The 24959-nt window shown below is 41.3% G+C and overlaps 1 protein-coding gene across 3 annotated transcripts in view; it reads left to right on the forward strand.

Moving 5' to 3' along the window:
* Nucleotides 1-24367, forward strand: part of lmo3 (LIM domain only 3) — a 72422-nt gene extending 48055 nt beyond the window's left edge. For all 3 annotated transcript variants that reach the window (XM_042511347.2, XM_042511349.2, XM_088072804.1), the window contains exons 3-4: nucleotides 7897-8022; nucleotides 20456-24367. In XM_042511347.2, the coding sequence (XP_042367281.1) occupies nucleotides 7897-8022; nucleotides 20456-20561 (232 nt within the window). In that variant the 3' untranslated portion in view covers nucleotides 20562-24367. The remainder of the gene's footprint in view (nucleotides 1-7896; nucleotides 8023-20455) is intronic.
* Nucleotides 24368-24959: the final 592 nt, after the last annotated feature.

Genomic DNA, 24959 nt, shown 5'->3' on the forward strand with positions numbered 1-24959 from the left:
AAGCATGGAGCGTTGGAATGTGGAATGGTGAGTGTTTTTCGACCTTTTGGAGGAGTTTCTATAGGAGCTAATTAGGCAGCACTCTGCAGCTGCTCTTCAGGCTGACAGTTCGGGGGAATGTTCCTCTGTATGGTCGGCAGTCTCTCAGAAAGCAGGCCATAATTCATCATTAGGATATCAGAGTCCAGGTGCAGATGAGAACTGATAGAGCCGGCAGCCAGGCAAGTCGGGGCACTCAAGGAGGAAAATCTTATCCCAGGGACAATTCCCAGGTCATGCCCGTGGTAATTGAAATAATTTTGCCCCCAGAGTTGTTTAATCATCGACAATCACACACACAGGGGGGGACAAAATTGAGGAACGCACAAGTTTGATTACATCTGCCACCCTTAACTGTCCCCCCTCCCCCTACTGCCACGGCTCACATCGGCTCCTCGGATTTCTGTTTGCACTGACGGGCAAACCATGATCAATCCATATCAGCTATTTCTCCCCTCTTCTTATAGACAGATTATTGTTTGCACAAACTTCAGTGTGATTAAATTCCAAGAAGGACAGCAGCTCCAGCCAGGGCGGATCATCAAATGGACAAAGCGCGGTCCCATTAAAAAAGCCTATGTTGAGATGCAACGAATCATTTGTCCGTTATTAACCCTGAGCCTGTGATTATGCAGATTGCCATAGATTTTCCCTGGTTGCCTGGAAGTGAGATCCAGGGGTTGTTCTCGGCGTGGCAGGCGGACGAGGGAACGGCCGTGCATTACTGAACTTGCCACATTCATCATGTTGACTGATGGCACAGGGAGTCGGTCCCCGGGTCCCGGTGGTTAATGTAGTGGGTAATTAACTGTCATTTGCCTAGTAATAGGCCGATGATCAATGGTTTGTGAGGAAACAAATTCTAATCCGGCAGCTGATGAATGCATGCCGAGGCTGGAGCAATTGAAGTGGTGGGAGGGATGGGAGGGGGGAGGATAGAGGGGAGAGGGAGGTGGAAAGCAAAGCCGCCACTGGAATTTCAAATGGCGACTGGAGGCGCTGGTGCTCTTAGTGCCCCCTCACCACTAAAAACGGATCAAACCAAATAGAATTGCCCTCGATGGTGCTGGTATACTCAGTTGGCCGAATGATGGAGACGCTGATTGATCTGACTAACCAAAGTTTGCTCAGTAGGCCATGTTCAACAACTAGTATAAAAAGGTTGGTCCGCCCAAATTTCAGAAAAGCAACCATTTTTCTCTTTACTCCAGCAGTATCTACCCATGCAGGTTGTTTTAGTTTTGTGTATTCATTTTCATTTTGAGACATACCCAGCTAGCAATTTTTGGTTCTACAGAAGTTCTGAGAATGGGAATATGCAATGTGTTCGTAATGTTGTCAGTGGCATATTTTCTTTTAGTTCCCAGAATGGCTTCTTAAAGTTCGGGTAACATTCTCTACAAACATATATAAATTGAAACTCACTCCACCATTAGATGTGTTTGCCTTCCTACATTATAAAAATAAACTGTGTTTTAACTTAGAAAATTTTGCTTCTGGGCAGCCTTAAAATTTGACTGAATTTGAGAAGACAAGTTTAGGTCATTTAGTCATGATTCAACTTGTCTTCTCAAATTCAGTCAACTTAAAGATTAAAGGCAGCACACTAACTTTTTTAAGTTTTAAAAAAAAGTTTATTTTTACAGTGTTTACATATAATTACAACCTTGCCTAATAACACATTCACTATATTTTGTTTGTGATGAGGCTTTGAAACTCACTCCACCATTAGATGTGTTTGCCTTTGTACACTGTTTAAAATAAACTATGTGTTTTAACTTTTAAAAAATTAGCATCTGGGCAGCAAAAAATTGACTGAATTTGAGAAGACAAGTTGTGGTAATTTTGTCATGATTCAACTTGTCTTCTCAAATTCAGTCAACTTAACATTTTAACACTAACTTTTGCACACTAACATATTCAAATGAAAACAAACTGTTTATTTTTACAGTGTACAGTTTGTGTGGCTCCATCTGTATATATTCCACAATAATTCATTTCACCTCCTACATCCCGGTAATTGGGCGGTCATTGTATTTTGGATTTAGTTTGACAAAGCTGAGAGAAAGCATTGGCATGACACCACTCCTGCATTCTCCAGCGGGGGCGGGGTGCCTGCACACTCAGATTGGGTTTTGGGGTCCACTGGGCTAAAGCCTTGTGGAATAATTTAATTGGTGTCTGTTTTTCTCTCATCAAATAGGTACCACTGAGCCGTACCAGGCTGTAATGCACAGTGAATGCCTTTTGACTGAAACAAGGTATTGGGCACCGACTGCCTCTATTCTCTTTCAAATTCAGATTTGAGCAAAGCATGAATTTTAATTTCATGTTGTATCTTCAACCTCTTTAAATATACATGCTGTCTTGTCAGCCATGGATATGAAGTGTATGTCAAGCCCACTATTATACATATGTTATTCTGTTTTGCTTTTTTTTTTAAGCAGACCACAGTTGGAAGCCTTCTAGATATGGCAGACAGCTGTACTGCTGTCAGCATGCAAGAGATGCATTATAAATGTATATATTTATTACCAACTATAATATTAAAATCCAGTGCTGAGAGCGTTGAGGCCCCGGGTCTTGTGCACAAGGCCTCTAAACCGTCATCCTCTGATTGTGCTGGAGGCTGTGCCTTTGAATTCATTGCAACCAAACCACGCTTAATTTGCCTCCTCCCTCGAGAGCCATTAGCGTCTGTGGCATCAAACTGGCGGAGCGGCGAAAGACGAGTGGCAGGTACGCTCCATCCATCTTCCCTCCCCACAGGGTGAGCCGGGGCTTCCTGCGCGCCGTCGCTTTGACGAGTGTTTGCCACACAAGAGCCCAGCGAGCAGGCTGGCTACATGCTGGCGCTGCCACAGATACAGTTTGGCTAAATCTCTGCAGACTGCTATCAGTCACTGCATTTCTCTTTGAGACGCTTAAAAAACAGTTTGATTTGAGGAGGCGATGTATGCATTGTTCCCATAAGGTGGTGTTTAATCATTTAAAGCAGTGGTTAAAGCAGCGCAGGAAGGATGAATTATGCAGAAAACAAGTGGATGAGAAGCAGACAGAAGTTTGGATGTTCTGTTTGGGAACCCTGGGGGTCTTTGGGATATTATTTATTTATTTTTTATTCAATCTGATCTTATTGAGGCGGTCTTTTACATGGATTGTATCGCCTTAGCAAGAAAAATCAATGCATGTATTGGCTGGAAAATATTCTCAAAAGTAGAATTTCTCCTTTTCAGAATTCAATAACTCAAGTTTGAATGTTGGTTTTCATGAACGGCCCACGTTCCTGGAGGCAATAGCACTGACTAATACAACTTCCTGCTTAAGAAACTCAGTTCAATAGGCAGGCTTTCTTCTATAACTCCTAGTTAATGATACAGAAACCCACGTGCAATATCAATGTTACGGAGTTGAAGTCTATTTGAAATATTAGAGACTGAGTCATTTTACTAGCCTTTGCAATTCAGTCCTTAATCAAGTCCAAAGTGCTTAACTTTGAGTTTCGTAGTCATAATCAGTCATAATGTACTCACCTCCAAATATAGTGCCATTTTAACAACAGAGTAATAACATATTAAATCCACAAAAAAAAAAAGAATGCTGCTCTTCATTTAAAGTGATGACAACGCATTTTTTGTTTAAAATGATATTACCTTTAGTATCATTTTATCCAACTGGTTCTCAGTAACATGACAGTAATTCTTGATGATTCTCTCCTGAAACTTGATTGGATGCCATCTGGTTAGTTCAAATGAAGCAGATTAAGAATCGACTTGCTGGGACAGAATAGCGTTCATGTTAATTAAATCAACATACACTTTAATCTTTGGGTCAAGTTAAAAGACTCAAGTCTGATACTTTCATAGTCACCAAAGAGCTGTGACCTCCACTTTTGTCTACTGTTATAACTTATGTAAATGTTGCGGCCATTCACATTCATAATTTTAATAATCATTTCATTATATGTTTTTTTAGTTCTTGGACACATTTTTTACTAATATCAAAAGCCATGCTAACATTTATCTCCTTAGTTCAGAATATATCTTGGACCAGTTCTATCGTAGGTTCCATCCACACTAATATGTTTTTATTTTAAAAAGTGTAACTGTTGCTACGTTAAGGCCTACGTTAAGCATCCACACTACTCTGGCATTGTGAAGCCACTAAAACTGAGATCTTTAAAAACTCTGCTGACCACATTCTAGTGTGAAACTCTTCATGGAACTCAGATGGAAATAATGACTTTTAAAACCACTGAAACAGACACAGGTTCATTTTCGGATTGGGTCTTATCAGTCACAACATGTCAAGCAGAAACAGTATAGCTAGGTCAACATAGCTTTTCATGTCATCATTCCTGTTTGTGTATCCATGGCTTTGTCAGGCGATGGATAATGCACCCGACACCACTCTGATGTCGTCGTATTTCGTTTGCGATGACTCCCAATATGTTTTCAGCTGCCTTGACCGCCTTGCACTCGTATCACTTTCAGTACAGTTTAACCTCGTTGTCGGACCAAAGAAGTTAGTAAACTGCATGATAGACAGTCTGCTTCCTGTTTATTCTAGTATGCACATGCCCAGTGTATGTGAATGTCTATTTGATATCTGTTTTGGGCATGTTAGAAATAATTTATGAAAAACTACTGAAATGGACACATTTAAGGAGATTGTTTTCAAATGAGTGTGAATGTGGCCTTATTCTGGGCTATGCACTTGACGTTTTTTTGTCTTGACATCTCAGCCATAGAGAATCACTGAATACATATAGAATTTCTTTCTTTAATGTGTGAGCTTGCACAGTGTGCAAACCTTTTACATTAAATAAGATTTTGTTGGTGGTCTCATTCTGGCTTTTGACTTTTTCACTTCACCTCAGCAATAAAGTAGCAGGCTTATTTATTGATTCTACCAGATGGGAGACACACAAACACTGGCTGTTCACAGATATTAGGACTTTCACCCAGAATTTCTCAGAGCAAAGCAGTGTGACAGTCCTTTTCGACTGCACGGGCCACCTTAAATTTGCAAGAGATGAGAGAAGAGCATGGACAGACACGGCAAACATCGAAACAGAACGGCGTTTTGATTCAAGCTGGCAGGCAGAAAGCTTAAAACATCACTTTTTTACACAAATACCTTCCATCATTTATAATGCAGAACCTTGAGTGCATGCTATCCGAAAATGACTCAGATTACTGGGAGACAAGGCCATTTGCCCCTGCACGGTGAGAGGCGGCTGCATTGTGCCTCTTTGTCGCAAGACGCTGTACAAAGTGCTGCTGTTGTGCTCAAACACTCCTGCTCATTCTCTCACACTAAATCTATTATTTCTTTTTCCTTTTTTAAGTTTTTTTTAGATCAATTACTTGGCTTTGTGAGGAGAGAAATAGATGAAATATCTATTTCATGTGAAGGCCTTGCGGCAATGCACATTTGTGCAGAAAAGAGAAAGGACAAGAGATACCACAAATGTATCTAAATTTAGATTGCTCAAAGGAAAAGGCATAATTCTTTTAATTAAGGCGGCACTAATCCATCGAATTGGCCCTCTTTGTTTTCTCCCACCTACCATGTTACAAGAGATATCCTTCATTGTCTCAAGGTGTGTTGACAGTGGCTCTTAATTCTGTAGCTATTCATGAGGGCACAATCTATCTGCCTCCTTTGCCTCTGGGAAACATACTTTCTGAAGGTTAATAAACAACCCTGCATATCCCGAGCCCTGAGATCATTTATCAGATTGCGATCTCTTACAGACTCTGAGAGTGGCATGCCGTTTTATCATTTTAACAACGACGGCTAAAAGTGCCTCAAGAAGTCTGCCTAATAGGTTATTTTGTTATATGATTTCGTTATCAGATATTTTTTCCCTTGCTAGTCTGGTCTAGGTCGCTGTGTAGTAACAGCCCTGAATCCCTAATGAATACTCACATTAATGTCCCCGGAGCAGGCGAAGAAATAATAGGGTCTTCCCTGGGCAGTAGCGCTGGCCGTGTCCCATCTATTTCTATGGCACAAGCTGTGGCCCTGCTATTTTTTACTGTGTGACTGTAGCCCGGCTCCGTCCAGCCTATTTCTGTGACTGATTCACAGAGCCTATCTGTCTCTGCAGCTCATGTTAGTGTATTTGCAGCAATCTCTTTGACAGCTGTCACTCTTGTTTTCAGAGGCACTGACAAGCAGCACAAGTAACCGTTCTCCGGTAATTCTGCTCGGTGTGTTTGCAGCGATGATGGGATACAACAGTGGATGGAGTCTTATTTTTTTTTTCAAATTCTGGACTCGAGAGGATGTGATGAAATAAATCTGCTCAAGCCACTGAGACGTGATATATGATAAATTGACTTTATGTATAGCACCTTTCTGGTATTGCAGCCACTTAGAGCACTTTACCCCTACAACACATTCAACCAATCACACACACATACTACACACACTGGTTGCCAAGGCTAATGTACTAGCTACTCAGAGCCAACTGCCACTCAGTTAAACATTTATAAGTGCTCACACAACCAATGGCATATGGTGATGGGTGGACCAATTTATTTTACTGTATTGGTTTGTTTGAATTGATACATTTTAGTGTGTCGAGACTTTTGAATTGATACATGTAACTGTATTGAATCTTTCGAGTTAATAAATGTAACTGTATCAAACCTTTGGAGTTGATGCGTGTAACTGTATGGAACCTTTCGAGTTGATGCTTTTTGCAAGATATGGTGTCAGTTTCTGCATTACACTCCTCTATAGTACATGCTGTTGAACAGCTAGTGCTGGCTGGCCCAAAAAAACCTACTCTTCAATGCATTGCAGTCATAATGTATAAGAATTGGTTACCTTAGCAGCCATGTGCAGTATTCATGTGGTGTGGGAATAATCTGAAGAATGAGTTTCCCATTATATTTCATGGCCCCTCAAATCTGTTTCCTTTGCTGTTTGCTATCAACGTGTTGTTTAATGCAGTAAAATACAACACACCTGCTATGTATGATCATGTTGTTCCCACATTACAATTTAAAACTCATGAACACACCAAAGCCAGAGGTGGCAGGGTGTGGGGAGAGTTAAAAACAAACTTTTATTTTCTTCATTTTCTTTTAAACATCTATGTCTATGTGTCCCTTTGTATCATTCTGTGTCCCCTCTCTTTGTGGGACTGTGAACACAGTGCAGGCAGAGCTCTCCATTTAGTCTTTTTTTCCTTAGCAGCAGTTTGTGACTTATGGGGTGGATAATTGATCTATCATTCCACTCAGAGGTTTTCAGATCAGATAAGAGGAGCAGCTGTTTGTGAATGAAAACAAACTTTTAGATTCTGCAGAATGAACGGCCAAGTTTCACTTTCACTGTGCCTAACTTTCTACTGCTCCACCTGTGCCCAGAGTGCGCTTTGACAGGCTGACCTGGTATTTAGTTGACACTAAAGATTCTTTGAAAAAGATTTGTTCGTTCTTTAGAATTTCTCCTAATAGTTCTGGCTTCAAAAACTTGCCCAAGGACTCTTTGACATGGTGTCATAGAAAGGAAAATTTTATTAAACTGTTGTGTCCCTAAAACAAAAAGTCTTGATCTTGTGCTTTGGTTTTATGTAAAGTAATGCACTGACAAATTTGGAGCAGATGTATTAGATCAACATGTAATAAACAAAAGTAAATAAATAAATAAAACTACAATTAAAATGAAAAAGTAGTAATAAGGGAAAGATGGATACATTGTGTTTTATTGCCATTCAGTACTATGTTACCTGTATATCACGTCCTTGTGCTAAACAAACCTAGACACCTTCAAGGCAATCTTTTAGTACTGAGGCTTGGGGAAATTACTTACATCACAGGTCTTCTTTGTGTGTTTCAGGTTGTTTGGCGTAACGGGGAACTGCGCAGCCTGCAGCAAGCTAATTCCAGCCTTTGAGATGGTCATGAGGGCCAAGGAGAACGTCTACCACCTGGACTGCTTCGCGTGCCAGCTTTGCAATCAGAGGTGAGTGATTGGACCACACTCCTGCTCCTTTCCCATACCTGCATCTAGGCAGATGGCCGATCGGGGTAGGGAGATTGCAGCGTAGTGAATCTCAAGCGCCACTGAAAGCTGAAGAAAGATCCCACATGGTAGATTTATCACTCTAACCAGTGACCAAGTAGACACATCTGGGGCCTTTGGGACACCTGCTTGGACCTAACACAGTGATTAGAATCCTGCACTGCTACTGAACAGTGTCAGCCTAGAGCTACAGGTGCAGTTACATGTCTGTACATTTGCTTTCCATCAGTCTTCATTACTCAGCCTCGTCCTGCATCCTGGGGACAGGATGTGGTCAGAAATTTCAGGACACTGCTTCCTACCGCAGCAGCAAAGGAGAGGGAGCTGTTTGATAGAAAAACCCTTGTTTAATAAACTCCAGTGTCCCCCTCACTGAACCACTCTCGTATCCCTACAATGAGTTTATTATGTACACTGTTACAATTTATTACAATCCAATACAGCAACCCTGCATTATTTCCCATCTCTGTGATGCTCATAATATTCAGTTCATAGTTAGTGGTGGTGGATTGAATTGTAATAGTGCTTTTGTCCACCCTTATTTAACTCCATAAATGGGGCACTAGCAAAAATCCCACACAATCCTTGACAGTCTTCCCACCAGCAAACATCCTGACTGTGGTGTATGATGGACCATTTGTAAAAAGCACCACTGCCAGTTTGAACAGTGGTCTCTGTGGCGATAGGCAGCGTCTTCTTTAAATTAACTAGTATGATGACACATCATGAAAACCATCTCCTAAAAGCCACAGTGTCTAGAACATTCTGAATGGCCAAACACATAAAAGGCCATAAAGGCTGCCTTCATACTGGCTGAATCCCACTGTCTCCCAGTCCCTCTTCAAGAATTCTGTCTCTTCTGCATACATTTTATAATAATTTAATGTACAAGTTGAGATGACAGAGCGTACTGTCAGAGAGTCTCCGACTGAAAGCTTTCAAAGTGATAGGTGAGCTATATAAAAATGACAGAATTAGGAGCGCATACAATTTGCCCTTCCTAAGTTCTGCCACTTTACTTTACAATAACAGTTGAGCACATTTGTAATTAACCTCAGTCAACTTTTCCCTATGTAAGAAAGAAAAACAAATTTCGAAAATTGTTAAAAGATGTAGGTAGGGGACTGTCACTATCTTCACAGACACATTACATTGTAAAAATGTACATCTTAGGTTAACTAATGTTAGCAAAATGCTAACTTACGTAGTTAGCTACATCAAGAGTAATTAGCTTAATGTGAGCTCATAAACATCAGCCAGGTTTTCTCATTCCTTATTTGGTAACGTAAAGGAGATTTGGAAAAGGACAGGTTGCTTGGTTGACATATTTTTGATAAAATTATTACAAACAAGAAAAGATCATGGCTTTTATTCCTCTGTAAGGCTACATGTCACTCTAAAGTGATGAATGAAACTTTTTACAGTAAAGAGGGGCAGCACCTTGGTCTATATTCAGTGAAAAATACAGAGAGTACTTTACAGATCTTCCAAAGGGCAAAAGGGGATACAAACTTAGCAGTGCAAGAGCAATGTCGACTGATATTTTTGTCATCTTCAGTCCATACTCCCTTTTACGTTGAGAACAGAGGCCTCAATTTGCGTTGTTTTGCCTTGATCATTAAAACTGGTCCAACTATGCAACAGTAACTAAAGGCGGCAGGACTTATACCTCTTCCTGACAGGACGCAATGCGGGGGAGCAAACATCTGATTGTTTCATGATAATGTCCTAACCTGTCAACCTAATCATCCAGAAGCGTAAACAGATGACGCTGAGGTTTACCTAAAACTTAGTAGACACAGAAAGTCACAGACAGAGCGGCATCATGTGATGACTTAGGAGAACATGTTAAACCTGCTCTGTGTGTCAGCGAACGGGGTAAGCGACGTGTGTTGCTTGAAAAACCGCTCGACCTGACTCTATTTTTGCGAAGCTTTGCACAACCCATTTCCAGAACAACAAGCTGTTCCATAGAGTCAATCAAGGCTAGATAGGCTCCCTGACGGTTGTTGTCGTTTATAGTATATCTGGACAAATTCCATCGACTAGGGTTTGCTTGCTCACTGAATGTTAGGAAAATGTGTTATAGTTGGTCATTTAAGGCTGTGTCTTACCACAGTGGCCTAAGTTCAAGTCTTGCCTTGGCCATTTTCTCCATGTTATCCCCTCTCTCTACCCTGCTTCCTCTCTATTTTACTCACTGTTAATCAAAGCAGAATGCTTCAAAAAATTGTCTTTGAAAAAAAAGTGACAGAAACACAAGTTCCCTGATTGGAGTATCCCACAATCTTGGTTGAAAATATACCGAGGACTTGACCTTCACACCCTGGCCCTGCAGAGTTTTGTTGACAAGCACCAAACATTTCTTTAAATAGATATTAGAACCTTGCAGGAACATTCTTGAAGCACTCTGAGCCTCAAGGATTCCATGTTTCCAGAGAGTAGCAGTGTTATTATGATGGAAAGCAGTTTGGGAACATTCTTGGAGCTAATGAACACACCAGAATGTTATCAAAGGTTTTCTGATGGTAACAAGAAACACTATCAAACATTAGGGGGACATCAGGAAGGTTACGTGTTGGCTGGGTTCCTGTGCTTCTCTCACCTCTTTCCCCAATCTTGGCTCTGTTGCAGACACAAACGCCCACATGCAACCCCCCACACACACACACGCACACTCACACACCCACACACACATAGACCAGACACATTGCGCATGCTAAAGGCAAAGGACCTGGTTACGCACAATTAGCACTCGGTTATTGTCTTGCCACTTCAGCCGGCTGCACCAGACAGCCTCTCCTAATGGAAGAAGTCAGCTAATCTTCATCAGCCAGGCCCAGGCAGGCCAACTCTGCTCTCACACATTAAAACCCATTAAAGCGCGAGCAAATCTTTCTTTTTACATTAGGCCAGTTGATGAACTGTTGAATAAAATCGACGCCAGTGTGTTTCACATGGTCCGCTGTGGCCTTGCAAGCACCGTTCAGATGCCCATCACAATTTCACCGGGGCCTGGCCAAGATTTATGGTGTGGCACCGGCTTTAATTGAAGCTGTTCTTCAGCTCTGACTTTTTGTTTTCCATTTTGTTTCTTTACATTGGTAGAGCTGTTGGGGGAGGAATACCTGCAGAGGAATATGAACCTAAAGGATCAATTTCTTTGCCTTGAATTTCACATAGAGGATTGTTATTGCCCAGAAAGTAGCTTTAATACCTAACAACAACATATTTCAATGGATGTGTAAACTCTGAAATCAAACTTTGATGCACAAATTATTAGGCCATTGTTACCCTGTCTGCCAACATGAGACAGTCAACTACCTACTAGCAAGCTTTTGTCTAAATTCAAAAGAAGAAAGACTTGGCTTTCAGAGCATCGAAACCATAGGGTCGCCACTGAGTTAGTTCTAAGTGGCTTTGCATTATGCATCAAAATATAACATTAGACTTTTAACTTTTGGCAGTACAGACATCCTTAGCTCGGTTTGATTCTTCACAATAGAGTCCCCCAGGAATGAGTCCTAAAACCTGGAAAGTAGTTAGCATTTTTGCACCTCTGGCTCCATCTTCTTGCAGTTAATAGGTATTTTAAAATAGGTTTTGGTTAGATTCCTGAAATAAGGTCTGTGGTTAACACAAGCTTAAAAGACTTTCATGTTTTCTTCTACAAAATGAAATATGTCAGTACCCACTGTGAACTTTGAAGATTTTATGTGTCTTAAAAATGGCTAAATAAGCCTACAGATGGTAATTGCGCAAAAACGTACTGAACACAGCTTTACAGCCTTGTTGTGGTGGTGGCGTCAAGTCATGCAAATGTTTATAGGCTTACGTTAGATTTTATTTCTTGCGATTGTATTTGGGCTTCTTAAATCATAAAAGTGGTATTATGAAAATTATCTGACTGAATAAAATGTCTTTATCAGTCACATAGGCCTTTTGTTGAGGGAACCAGGGCAATGCTGCCTTCTGCATCAGCCTACAGCATAACGTCATGGGGCGCATTATTTAGTTACTCAGTTTATTTAAGAGAATCCATGAGCACCATTATATAGTGCATTCAGATTTAGTGGCATGCTTAACAAAAAAGACGAAAGTGGTGACTCCCTACCTTTGAAGTGATTATATAGTCAGAATATGTGTCCATAGACTTGATTAACATTTTGTATTACTTAAGTTGGTAAAGGTCCACCCATTAAAAGGTTTAAAAAGGTTTTCATAAAATGAATCCAAGTTGTGAATATTGTCATGTCACAAGCACACAGTACTTCCAATATAAACAATATTTTCTCATCTGCCTGCACCACGTTCTTGGGTATGCTTGTTTTCATTACCTTGCTGGCTACAAAATAAAAGCTTTCACCAGGGTTTTCTGTGTACTTTTCGGCCTCCTGAATACAGCATGTGCTATGAGTTTAGAAGGACAGTGACTCTGTTATGTGTCTTTACAACCACCATACTAAAAATTTGGAATGCCTTTTTATTAAAATCATGGCTCGGAGACAGTCATTACTTAATGTGATATATTTTGCTTCATATTTGGAGAACAAAAACTATCATCAGAAAGCTACAAATCTGTCTTTTAGAAGATTTGGGATTCAGAGCAGGTTCACTGCATTCTGAATGATGACCACAACATTGCTAAATAAGTCTAGTCTAAGTGGGTTTCTCAGCATTTATATCCAGATTAATAGAATGACCTTTTACAAATTTTCTCAGCCTCAGTCTGAGATCTATCAGGAGATCTTACTTAAGATTTCCGAAGCAGTTTCTCAGCATCTCGTTGCCTGGAAATGGGCTTCTGGTCTTTGTCTGGCATACCGATCTGCCGCCTTGTTCATCTACGTCAGCTATGTCCCCTCTCGTTTCCCTGGCCTCAAACAAACATGAAAGCCCCCCATCGTCCCCCCCTTTCCCCCACGGGGCCCTTCAATAAAGCAATCTAATCCATCTCACAAATGGCCCAGAGATTTCTCTGCGGAACATCATCAGAAAATGTGAAATCTGATAAACAGAGCAGGCGATCGCCGGGTCAGAAGGGGTCACGCCGTGTAATTATCCCCTGCTCCTTGCAGGTCAGCCGCAGCCCATGTTGCCGTTTGAAGGTTGAATTGCTACAATCAAGTATGAACATACAGCCACCACCCCCCCTCCACTGCACACAAACATACTCGCTCATGCATCCATCCACGCCATCAGCTGCTTTGTGGGTACATCCACCCCACTGTATCCCACAGAGCAAGGACAGGGAACTCGTAGCCGGTGATTATTCTGATTTCATCAGGGACTCACTGCAGGGACTCTAATGGTCATTGCCATGCTCAGCCATTAAGGGCCTTGCTTAAGTTATAGGCCAGTTAGCGCACGGCTTAGATAGAAAGACTGGCCCGTTGGAGTGGACATGTCGCTGCAATCATGACCTGCAACCGCTTCCTCCTTCTTTGTCATCATCACCATCAAATTGGCAGCAATCTCTTGCTTGCCACGAAAGAAGCATTGAGAGCTGAACCTGCTTCAGGAATAAGATAAATGGAAAAGCCTCACTAGTTATCTTACTTGTGTATCTGCCAGAGAGCAAAAAGCCCCTGCTCCCCCCTTTTCTGCGCTCTGTGCATGACTTTGAAATGGTATCAAGCTGAGGGGAGTGAATAGCTCCTGTCCCTGGTCTATCAGTGAAAATATAGGATCCTACATTGGCTCTGATTGCTCATGTCTGCACCCAATGTGGCCTTACTCTGTTAAACTGGACATAAATCTACCGTTGTGACCTTCCCACCAGCCAGACCTGTTATTTTTCCTACCTGAGTTGAGGAAAAGGAAGCACCGCCGTGGTCTTAGAGCCAGGGACGGGGGGCTGGTTCTGAGAAGAGAGGGGGTGCCGGTGAGAGGTGGAGGGTGTTGGGAATAAGGACAGAGATATGAGACTCCATCCAGCAAGCAGTTAGCCACAGATCAGCCCTGGGGGACAGCTAATCGATGGGGCTGTCGTCCAGCCTCATCATCTAGCCAGTACTGGCCCAATTTCCCCCTGATGAGCTGGAGGCCACAGTCTAGAGAGGCTGAAGGAAGGTTAGAGTAGAGGGGAGCAGAGGAGAGCAGGATGGGTGACAGTGCAGGGGAAGGTCAGTGCTGATAAGGGAGGATGCTCCATACTGGAGCTTTGGAAGGAGAGACTGACACCAATTGGGTTCAGCACAGCTAAGCTCAGCCACTGGTGCCTTGTATGTCATGAGTTAGGCTTGTTAGACAGAAGCCTAATAGCCAATAAGGGACACAGTTGTCACTTTGTGTATGATTGGTGTTGAGAACTCGGAGCCTGTGCAGCCAGCCTACTAGAGAACACAATCTCACAACGTAATCCTGCACAATTTAAAGTAAAAAATGACACATTTTATACAAATAAATGTCAGTTTTCTCTACTCATGGAGATGATAGAATCAACCAGTTCATACATTTTCAGTATTCCAAAGATGCTAGCTGTGCACCTTTAGAGGACACGTGCTTCAAGGTCTGCATTTTTAGACTGAACCCGTCATAATTGGTTGACTAGTAATGTGCATGTCACATTTTAGGAGCTGTCTATTCCGAAAGAGCCTGAAGGAGGATTGCATTTGGTAAAACCTCTGGAATGGGACAGACTTGCCAGACAAATGGTTATTTTAGGTATTTGAAATATGGACAATATATGTGTGGCAGCATCTAAAATGTAAATCAAAATGCATCATGCATCCTCGTGAAAAAGGTGTTTGAAGCTTGGCGATGACTTCTTGTGCTAACAGTTACTTGCAGGGCAGTCAGGTAATATTTGTATAATCCACGCCCCTCTTATAACAAACTGCATACAACAGGCATTTATCAGACAAAACCGTTCTGGGGACTTTCTGACAGGAGCTGTCCACTGACAAAGGTGGCCCCTGGATGGCATCAGGTGAGGACATTGTTGCTTACATTTTTGTTACACCTTACCATGTGCCCTGTTGCCTAATCCTACCATCTGTGGCAAAATGTGCTTTTGTCCTGGGGTTGGTTGCCATGTGCTGCTGCCACATAAACATAACATGCAGCGTCACCCCACCATGTGCTTATGTTGACGTCATGGTAGAAGAATGTAAATAGCAGACGCAGAAGGATACCAAAAAATGTAATATGTAGACGCAGGAGGCCACTGCTAAGCGGCAATATGTGACGCCTTGGGATGAGAACATGTTGAGTGGGTGCAGTTTGTAGGGGCGAGTCGTGTAGGCTTCAAACGGAATGTGTCTGCAGCTATACATGACTCCTTATAAATTTCAACCAATCACTGTACACCTTCATCACTCAAGGCAGTTTACCTACTCTGAAAAGGAGCTAAAAGTCCTCCAAAGCAGCATTCCAGGAACAACAATAGTTTTAGTGCCTGTGGCTGACACAATAAAAAGGGGGGTTCTTAGAACTATGTAAAAGTTCTTTAGGTTACTACAGTTATGGAGTTTATACTTTGGCAGAGCAGATTAAATTCCATGGTGCAACACGGCTAATATGATCCTCCAGTTGTGGCCACATTGTTTGATTAACAATAAAATTTTTTGTGGTAATAGAAACCAGACATCTGTGACTGCTAAGCATTATGGGCTTAGACAATCACTAAAAGGCCAGAACATTTTAAAACACAACAGCAGTGGACATTTGGAACCAAAGACAAAATAAATATAAAATTTCAATCTCCTCCTTTCCAGATGTGAAATTATACTCTCTACATTACACTCCCCAAAGAAAAACTCATCCTCAGTGTGTCCTTGTGCTGCCGTCTGATTGCCCAGCAGCAATCTGCCAGAGAAGATTTACAACATGCTGTTACAATTAAGCATCAGTGTCACAGGGCCAAGTGTTTCTGAACCTGTATGCATCCTAACAGTAATTAGATTTGGTGCAGTTGAGACTATTTTCTCTCTTTGACAATCTCCCTGTTTCTTCATTTGAGTGGAAAGTGAATACTCTAGTTAACACGAGCCTCCGAGGCAAATTGCTGGCATCGCAATACATCTTTTAAGTGTGTGCCTGTGGAAGCCATTCTTTCTCTTCTTCCTACAACAAGAGGTCTCTAAAGACTCATTAGTCACAGTCACCTCTAAGTAAAGGGAGGAAGATGGAGGGGGGAAAGTGAAGGCAGTGCAGGGAGAGAGGAAGACAGCACCCGCAGAAGCTGACTGACTGTAATGTTAGAAACCAGGATATGATTGCACACCATCACATGAATACAGATACTAACAGATGTGGTGTTGAGGTAAACCTTTAATGAGGGTTGAGCTATAGCTAGCTCCTATGAGCTTCTCACACACTAACATATCTTATAGGTACAGATGGGTGACAAAATAAAGGAAAAACCTGAACCTGAGTAAATAAGTACAGAATAATGAAAGCAGATGCTTCTGCACAGGGATTACAGAATGGTTTAGAAATGTGAGAAAACAATGTGAGCCATGTGCTGTGGTCCTGACAGTCACCTGATCTCAGTCTAATTGACCACCAATTTCAAATTTTGATGCTGCATGGTAAGGTGTCAGTATGCCGCAAATGACATGAAGGTCTTTTGCATGGCAATGGTTCTTGCATGAAATGTTATGTTTATATTGCTCATTTGATGCTAATTTTTATGTCAAGACCTAAGAACTGCATTTTGTTCTTTTCTTTTTTTCTTGGTCAGAATGACAGTTAAGTATCCTTGAATCCTTGAAATCACCTACTGGTATATACATTTGTAAATACAAGAGGAGAACAGATTTAAAATATGATAATAAGACCCAAACATTATTGAATTAAGGAAATTTCATTTGAGTAAAAGTTTGTCTGACGATGTAATTTTCTCAAATGTTATGCTTTACCTTTTTGTCTGAATACTTACCATTATTTATTGTGTGTTGGTGTCAGGTATCAAATGTCAAGTATTTTTAGGGTGGGTGGGTGGGTGGGTGGGTGATGAGCTACTTAAAGCAGGGTGAATCAGGTTTCTTTGCAGGATTTATAGGCCAATACTGCTGAAGCTAATACAGTAAATCATTATATATTTCAACAGCAATGAGTTACACAAATTAGCTGTTTTTTTATTGAAAGCAAACCAAAATATCAGCATTCTCTAATAGATAGCTGTATTAAGGATGTATTCTGCAATTGTTTTTAAGAAAGTGGAAATACTAGGGCAACACAAGGTCCTTTATTAGACACGCCTGTGATGGGCCCAGTGTAATATCCTCATCATAATTGGTGCACAGATGTCACATATGCTGTTGACATTTCACCGAGCAGAAACAATTTGGCCGTGTGAAATAAGTGGAGGGCAGGAATAAGCGCTGCGAGGAGGGGGAGGAGGAAGACAAAGAGGCAGAGAGACGGCAGTGCTAGTGGAGAGAGGGTGTAAAGAAATAAAGGGAGATAAAGTTAAAGTGGGAGTGGGCACGGCGTCAGTAAAGACAGACACTAATAGATTCCAAGAGAGAATGTGTCATTTTTACAGGACATTTTTATTAGAGTGGATGACACCATTACATGAAACACACCTCTGCCTCAGCTTAATCACTATGTCAGACACATGAATGGATATTAGTCGTCTGTGTTTAGTTTGGTAATAAAGGTGTGCAAGCATCCTGGCAATACGAGAAATGCACATTCTAGACTATTCCTTTGAATTTATTCTTGTCTAGCTTTAAAAGTACTTCCTCAAAGGATGCTGGACAAAGATTCCAAGAAGGAGTCGGCATAGGAGCTTGATGCATTACCTACAGTGCTGGAAGGTTGGCAGGATGGCATTGCTAAAACCAGCTTGGAGTCACCGTCCTGAATGCATATGTCATACCAGCCCATTCTCATTCCAAAGTGGTCAAATATTGCCGTCTTGTCAGTGATTTTTCATCACTTTTTACAAAGATATGATAAACTGCTCACCAGCGTACGTTTAAAACGTTAAAGATGTAAAACAAGGAGCTGGAAAGTCCCTATGAAGAAGGGGGGTGGTGTAAGGGTCCAACAAACCCTAGATTTTCACCCAGTGTTCCGCCCATATGAATGTAAAACCAAACCATGATGGGTTTACCAAAATCTATCCACATGCTTTTTTGGCCTAAACCTAACAGCTTGCTTTTGTTGACGTACCAGTGTTGGTTCCCATGTGCTTTTATTGCCTATATAACCACATACTTTTGTTGATATCCCGGCACTGGTTGGAGGATTCCTAGTGCGCAATAGAATGAAAGTCCAGTAACAAAGTGGCAATAATTGGGATGAGAAGATGTTGGTCATATCGCTGAAATGTGCCATGTTCTATCAAAATTATCATTATCATTCTTCTAGATAAGCGTAGATTCCTGATGATTTTTGGTCATTTTGGGGTTTGCTTTTAGAATACAAAACTCTTGTTCCCAAATTCAGACAATAAATACAATTTTGAAGCCTGAAAGGCATAATGACAAATGTTAGCTGCTAGCTTGTCACCATGCTAGCTTGGTTCTTCCTCTGGTTTTAAATTAACAATGTTTTGACTTTCAGAATATGAGACTCTTATCACCAAATTCGAACAATTAATACAAATTATGAAGCTTGTAAAGGCATGACAACAAGTGGTAGCTGCTAGCTTGTCATCATGATAACTTGGCTTTTCCTCAGATTTTAAATTAACAAAGAAGTTTAAAATTTCTTAAAACCCATTGGGTAAACAGCCAGTGACCCACTTGAACTAACATAAGTTCTAAGTGTTTTAATAGCCCATCAAAATATAGCGTTAAATTCAATTTTGATTACTACGGACATGCTACAAATTGTTAGCTCTGTTAGATGTTGAAATTTGGTTTGATTTTAGGTTGTGATATTTGGTTACCAAAATTCATTGTCAAGAAGTCAAATGCCATCATCAATTTGACATGGAATAGTGCCAATGCTGTTGATATTTTGTTGGTTTTAAGTTGTGTTGCCGTGCTGTAACCAAAGTCCAATGTTTTCCAAGCATCTCATGTCAATGCCATCTTGATGTAGAATAACAACAATGAGCAATGAGAACATATGAAAAACGAAACATCTGCAAAACCACATAAGGTTAATGTCAACACAACAAGAGATTCTAAAATGATTTGATATTTAAAATTTTGTCAATCTGATTTTAATACCAACCAAAGTTTAACGTTCCTCTGACATAAGAGTCCAACGTTAATCTAATGTCGTATTGACATCCAATGCCAGCTGGTCATACAGTAAGTACCAAGGTGTAATTCATTCAGGTTTCAGGTACACCTTTAAAGACCTTTGTCTGTTGTAATGTGATGTATTTTCCTTACTATTCAAAAACAATACACAAAACAATATACGAAAACAATACTTATATCCAAATGAAGCTAAGAATTCCCTTTTCCACAGTTTCAAAAAATTTAAATGTGTTTCAAGTTAAATGTGACTTAAAATGATTGAGCAAGTTCAATAAATTCAATAAATAAATTCAATAAATGTACGTGAACCACATCAGTGTACAGCTTTACATGTTTTTTTTCTAAATAAATGTCAGCTCTTCCTCAGAGCATTTGGATTTATTTCCAGAAACACACCATTCTCACACTTTTTGGTATTTTGTGCCAACACCTACGGTGTATTTGAATCCTGCTAATTGGTCCCAAATGGATGTAACAAATCATGCTCTCAATCTGCCCTGCAGCCCTGAATAAATGCTGTGAACAGCCCGAGCTTGTCAGGTACCTGAGCTCCATCCACTGTGTGCAGCTTCCAGCACTGAACTCAGCAGTCTTCACATCCAAGGAAGTCAAACGGAGGCGAGGCTCACTGTCCCCATCCCCTTCCCCCGCACCCCGGCTCCACCTCCCCCCTGGTAAACACTGGCACCGCTGCTTGCCGACCTTGTCTAACCTGCACATTGAGGGAGATAAGCAGCCCTCAGGACAATACAGGGAGAGTTACTGCTCTTACGCGTTCAACATAATCTCCACTTGGCTCTGTGCTGAAAGGTCAAGCATAACTGTGGCCCCCCCCTGGCTGGAGCAGGACGAGGCCGCTGCCGAGGTCGGTGGGGGTTTCTGTAAGAGCTGCAGGTGGAAAGGAACCCCGGCTTGAAACAGAGATAATTCCACCCCCCCCGCCCCCAAGCCCTGCATTTCCCCCCTTGTAATTGAGTTGACTTGTTTCCTAGAGGAGAGCCTCGCCTGCACACGGCAGCGCTGCAGCTGAAGGGGGGTGTTGGCACCAAGGTTACGTTTGCCAAAGTAGAGATGTTATAGTCAGGAAGCTAGCGCGGCAGCTGGCTAGGCCTGCTAGCCTACAGCTCCGTGCTAATGATGAGATTCTTGCTTTGATGCTTATGTAAACCCCTTTCCCTCCTCTGTCTCTTTGTGTGGTGCAGGTTTTGTGTGGGAGACAAGTTTTTCCTGAAGAACAACATGATTCTGTGCCAGACAGACTACGAGGAAGGGCTGATGAAGGAGGGCTACGCTCCCCAGGTCCGCTGACCCTCGTAGACCAGCGAGAAGGAAGAGGAGGAGGAAGAGGAGTGGGAGAAAAAGAGAGAGACTGAAGGAGAGCTTGCAATCACACAACAAAAAGCACTATTGCCTCCTGTCCAGCTCCTGTCCCCCACATGTACATAACTAAGCAAGCTTCCCTGGGAGGGGAGGGGACACACTCTGCTGTACAGAATAGCCATAGAGACGCCAGTGTGGCATTGAAAGGCCCCGGAAGCCTACAACAAACTACAAGTGTGAAAAAAATATTTTGGCCATTTCTTTGTTTGTGACAGATGCTGCCTCTTTCCTCCTGGCCGACAAACATCGGCTTCAGAGCAATTTCTTACCAACAAGCTGATCCCTTTTCCTGTTGGAAAGCAAAAAAAAAAAAAAAAATGAACCCACCCAAAAGCAGTCTTGTCTCATCTTACCTGACAAGGACAGACAACTTGTACTTGAATCTAAAACACACTGACGTATTGTCAATCAATGTAATTTTGGGATGAAGACCTTTTTACTGTATGATATCAGATTTAAAACATGGTGAATGTACACTGACGGGCAGCAAAAATAACGCTGATGACTAATTTGTTGCTGTGTGTGTGTGTGTGTGTGTGTGTGTGTGTTTGTGTGTGTGTGCGCGTGCTGTGTGAGAGCACTTTGAGGACTTGTCTGTCATGCAGTCTCACAAGGCTTGGTCTGGTCCATATAGTCATATCGAAACCTCCAAAATTCATCAAAATACTTCAAAATCATACTGATATTGACTCGTGGGCATAAAAATCAGAGGATGTGAAATAATCCATTAACGTTTCCATGAATGGATGGAATCTCTCAACCAATCACTACAAGGGATAGGTTTAGTACTCAATATCTTTAAGGCATCTTCAGTCAGAATATACCTGCATTTGATCCTTTTTTCCACCAGAACTAGAAAAAAAGGACTATTTGTATGGTTTATGTTTATCAAATTAATGCAACGTATTATTGAATCCAGCAGCAGACTTATACAGTCTTTCATGTGGTGAAGTATAGTGCAGTATATTTATGGAGTTGGCAGTTCAGGAGTGCAGAGGTGCCCCCCAAACCTTGGAAAGTATGGCTATTTTTCACCCTTGTGGCATCTGGTGGCATTTTAAGCAACTGAATACTTCCATTTGCATGATGGGTATTGAATAAAGTAGATAAAAAAGGTATCAAATGAAGAACTGGTCCTGGTATTGGTATTGGTATCATATTTCTTTAAATGATCCCCAGCCCTGATTACTACAGAAATATATTTGAGACCACTATGTCACTAGAAGACAATTGACCCTTGAAGACTTGAGTCACAGAGGTCTACTTTTCTGTTAGCACCAAATAAAAGTGTGATTGTCCTTTTCTGGTCTAACTAAGCAGCTTTTGAATACATTAAAGCTACACTGACTGGTAACTGTATTTTATTTTGGCACTGACATATTTTAATGTGAAAAATTCTGTTAATGATGAAGCCCCAGAAAATCATAACTTGGCTTTCTGACTTTTTAGCTTCTTGCCTACTCAGCAAATATCAGTCCAGGTTAGCAAATAGACAGCCAAATTTATAGCAGTGGATACCAAAATAGATCTAAACGTCCAACTAATGTTGGACACTCATTCATCAGGTGGACACAAGTGGACGGGTGAGACTCCAGCTGACCAATTACGTTTAAATTCCATTACTTCCGATGTCACTTACACTAGGAGGTCAAAGTACCCTGTGCAAAGTTCGGCTCCAAAATTCCATACTTTCAGTAGCTGCTCTCTGGCTCCTTGCTATTCACATTAGCAGTTGTGTCGGTACAGCTGGAGATTGGCTGGTTTTCAGCAGAATGCAACACATCTCCTTCCACTGGGCAAAGCTAGGGACACTTTCACTTTGTCCACCGCATCATAAAATGGGCAAGCTGTAAAGCATTAGCATATTGTCACCAATCGCCATATACTGCACTAATGACTTAGTCCGTATTGCGGACGCATGGGCATGCCTAGATGGTAACCCCTGATGAGCGCAAAGTCAATTTTTTCATGTTTGATGTTTCGAGTGATCATTGTAACCCTAGCCCCCAACAAAACATGGCTAAACTTTGGCCGCTAGTGGTATCCAAATGAATAACTACTAACTAATAACTAGTTATTAGGACAAACATTTTTTTCTTTAACTCCAATAGTTTCTTTGTTTTATACATTTTTTTTCTTTTTTTTATTATCATTGAGCTTGATCCAGTTTTCCATTCACTGACTTGTTACCCCCCACATTTTTGTTCGTACACCTTTCCCTTCATTATCTATATGATAGCGTGCTTATACTGAGAAGATAACCTGAGCCAGAGCCTTCCAGGGGCCTTTTGGTATTTGCAGTCCCCTAAGCTTACTCAAACCCTTACCCTGATCATTTTAAACTAAACTATTATATTTCGCTAAACCTAATCAAGTGCTTTTTGTGCCTAAACCTAACCAGACCTTAACCACAGCACTGTCACATCATACAATGCCAGTTTCGCAAATCTAGGGTTACCATCTAGCCTAGCCCAGGATGCAAATTTTGGAATCCTAGGATGGTAAAGGAATGGCCTGCCTTACTTTGCCTTACTCTGGTTAGCATCTCCTGACATTCTGATCTTAACACTAGCTTATTCCACTCCTCTTGCCTAAACCTACCCGATCCAACCAATGAAATCAACAAGAACTAGTGAGTCATAGGGAGAGTAGGGCGGCTCATTTCTTCACTATCCTAGGATTCTCAAAAGTGCATCCAGGACACATCAGGGGGCATTGCTGTTTACACTACAAAAGATATGTGGTCAAATGCGTTCCAGACTACCTTGGCAAGTGGTTTGGCTCACAATGCATCTTGGTGGTCTTTTACATTTGTATTTAGCGCTGTCCACTTGTGATCAGATCACCAAGGTGCATAATGATGGGATATTTTTGGCTTGCTCTACTGCCTCCAAATGGTCAAAAAAACAACAACAACAATTAAAGCAGCTTTAAATGTTATGGACCAGACTTTATGCCTGTAGACAATTGTGGTTGTGTGAGACTATCTTTGATGAGGTGACAAGAGTCAGGGCCCCATTCCTGAAATGCATTCCGTCAAAGAGACTTTCAACAGTACTTGTGCAACACAGGTTTGGAGCGTGATTCCAGGCATTGTATTTTTTGCCAGAAAAAAAGTCTTTCTATTTATTAAAACCTTGCTTTCACACTGGTCATACTGGAATGTGGGGAAAATGCTTGTGGAGGCAGGTTGTTCTAGCGGTTGTAGGGGTGTTGTAGGGATCGGTCGGGGATGGTGGGGGTTGGTTACTTTTTTGTATTTATTTGATAAGCATTCAGTGCGTCACCTGTTGTCCGAAATTTGGCATTGTTTGACTGATACTTGAGTCCAGTTGGTGAATTCTCAATCACTGTTTGGCTTCTGTTGAGGGTGGCTGTGTGATTTTCAACATGGCTTTGGGTTTGGGCAACTGCACTCTGCAGCAGGGAAGTCACCTTAAGGCCCCATCATCTTGCAAAAGGGTGGCTCCATGCTGCAAAGGCGTTATGTCCAGTATTAAATTGCAGCATCTGAGTGCGTGAAAAAGCACCCAGCAACATTTCTTAGCTGGAAAAAACAACATTCTTTAATTTGTACATTGTGGGTGTACATAAAAGAAATATTCATTTTTGCTTGCTATTGTACAATGATTTCTTTTTATGTGTCATCCAGCATGAGATGTTTATTTTTAGGACAACGCTTGTAAATACTGTAATTGTAATAATTTTAAGCACAAATGTAATACAGTTTTATTGTGTTACCAGTGAGTGTGGTGTCTTGTTTTTCCTCTCTGTCTATTTTAATAGCTGTCACGCTGATTTATATCTGAAGAAAGTTTAGCCTTTCATACTTTATACATCCATATAGAAGCCACTGTGTTTGCTGAAACAACTAAGGTTAAGTATCTAGCTCAAGGGCGCAGCGTTAGATGCAAACCAGCCGCCAGAAAGAGCCTGTTCCCCGTCCATTACCCTAACCAGCAGAGCATGTTGCAGCCTATGATATATGATTGATCTAAAGTGCAATCATTTCCTCAGTTTGTTGTCTCTGCTTCTTGTAAAATGCCCTTTTCAGTTTTGTCCCGATGATAGGGAGCTCTCAAAAACCTCCAAGTGAAGAGCCGTGGTTTTTTCAGGGTTTAAATTCCCCCCATTCAAATGAGATTCATTTTTCAAATCCATCTTTTGTTCAGCTCTAAAAACACAATGGGCTTTTTATCTTGTCAGAGGGAAAAAGTGGGTTTTCTATTTTGGTACTGTCATGTGTCAAACATGGAACGAGAGAAAAAACCAACGCTTCAATTATAATTTGCCGTCAGCAGCTTTCCAGAAAGGGGCGCCAGCTAT

The sequence above is a fragment of the Plectropomus leopardus genome, chromosome 22 (assembly GCF_026936395.1).
Source record: "Plectropomus leopardus strain MGB_pleo_1.0 chromosome 22, ASM2693639v1, whole genome shotgun sequence".
Taxonomy (NCBI): Eukaryota; Metazoa; Chordata; class Actinopteri; order Perciformes; family Serranidae; genus Plectropomus; species Plectropomus leopardus.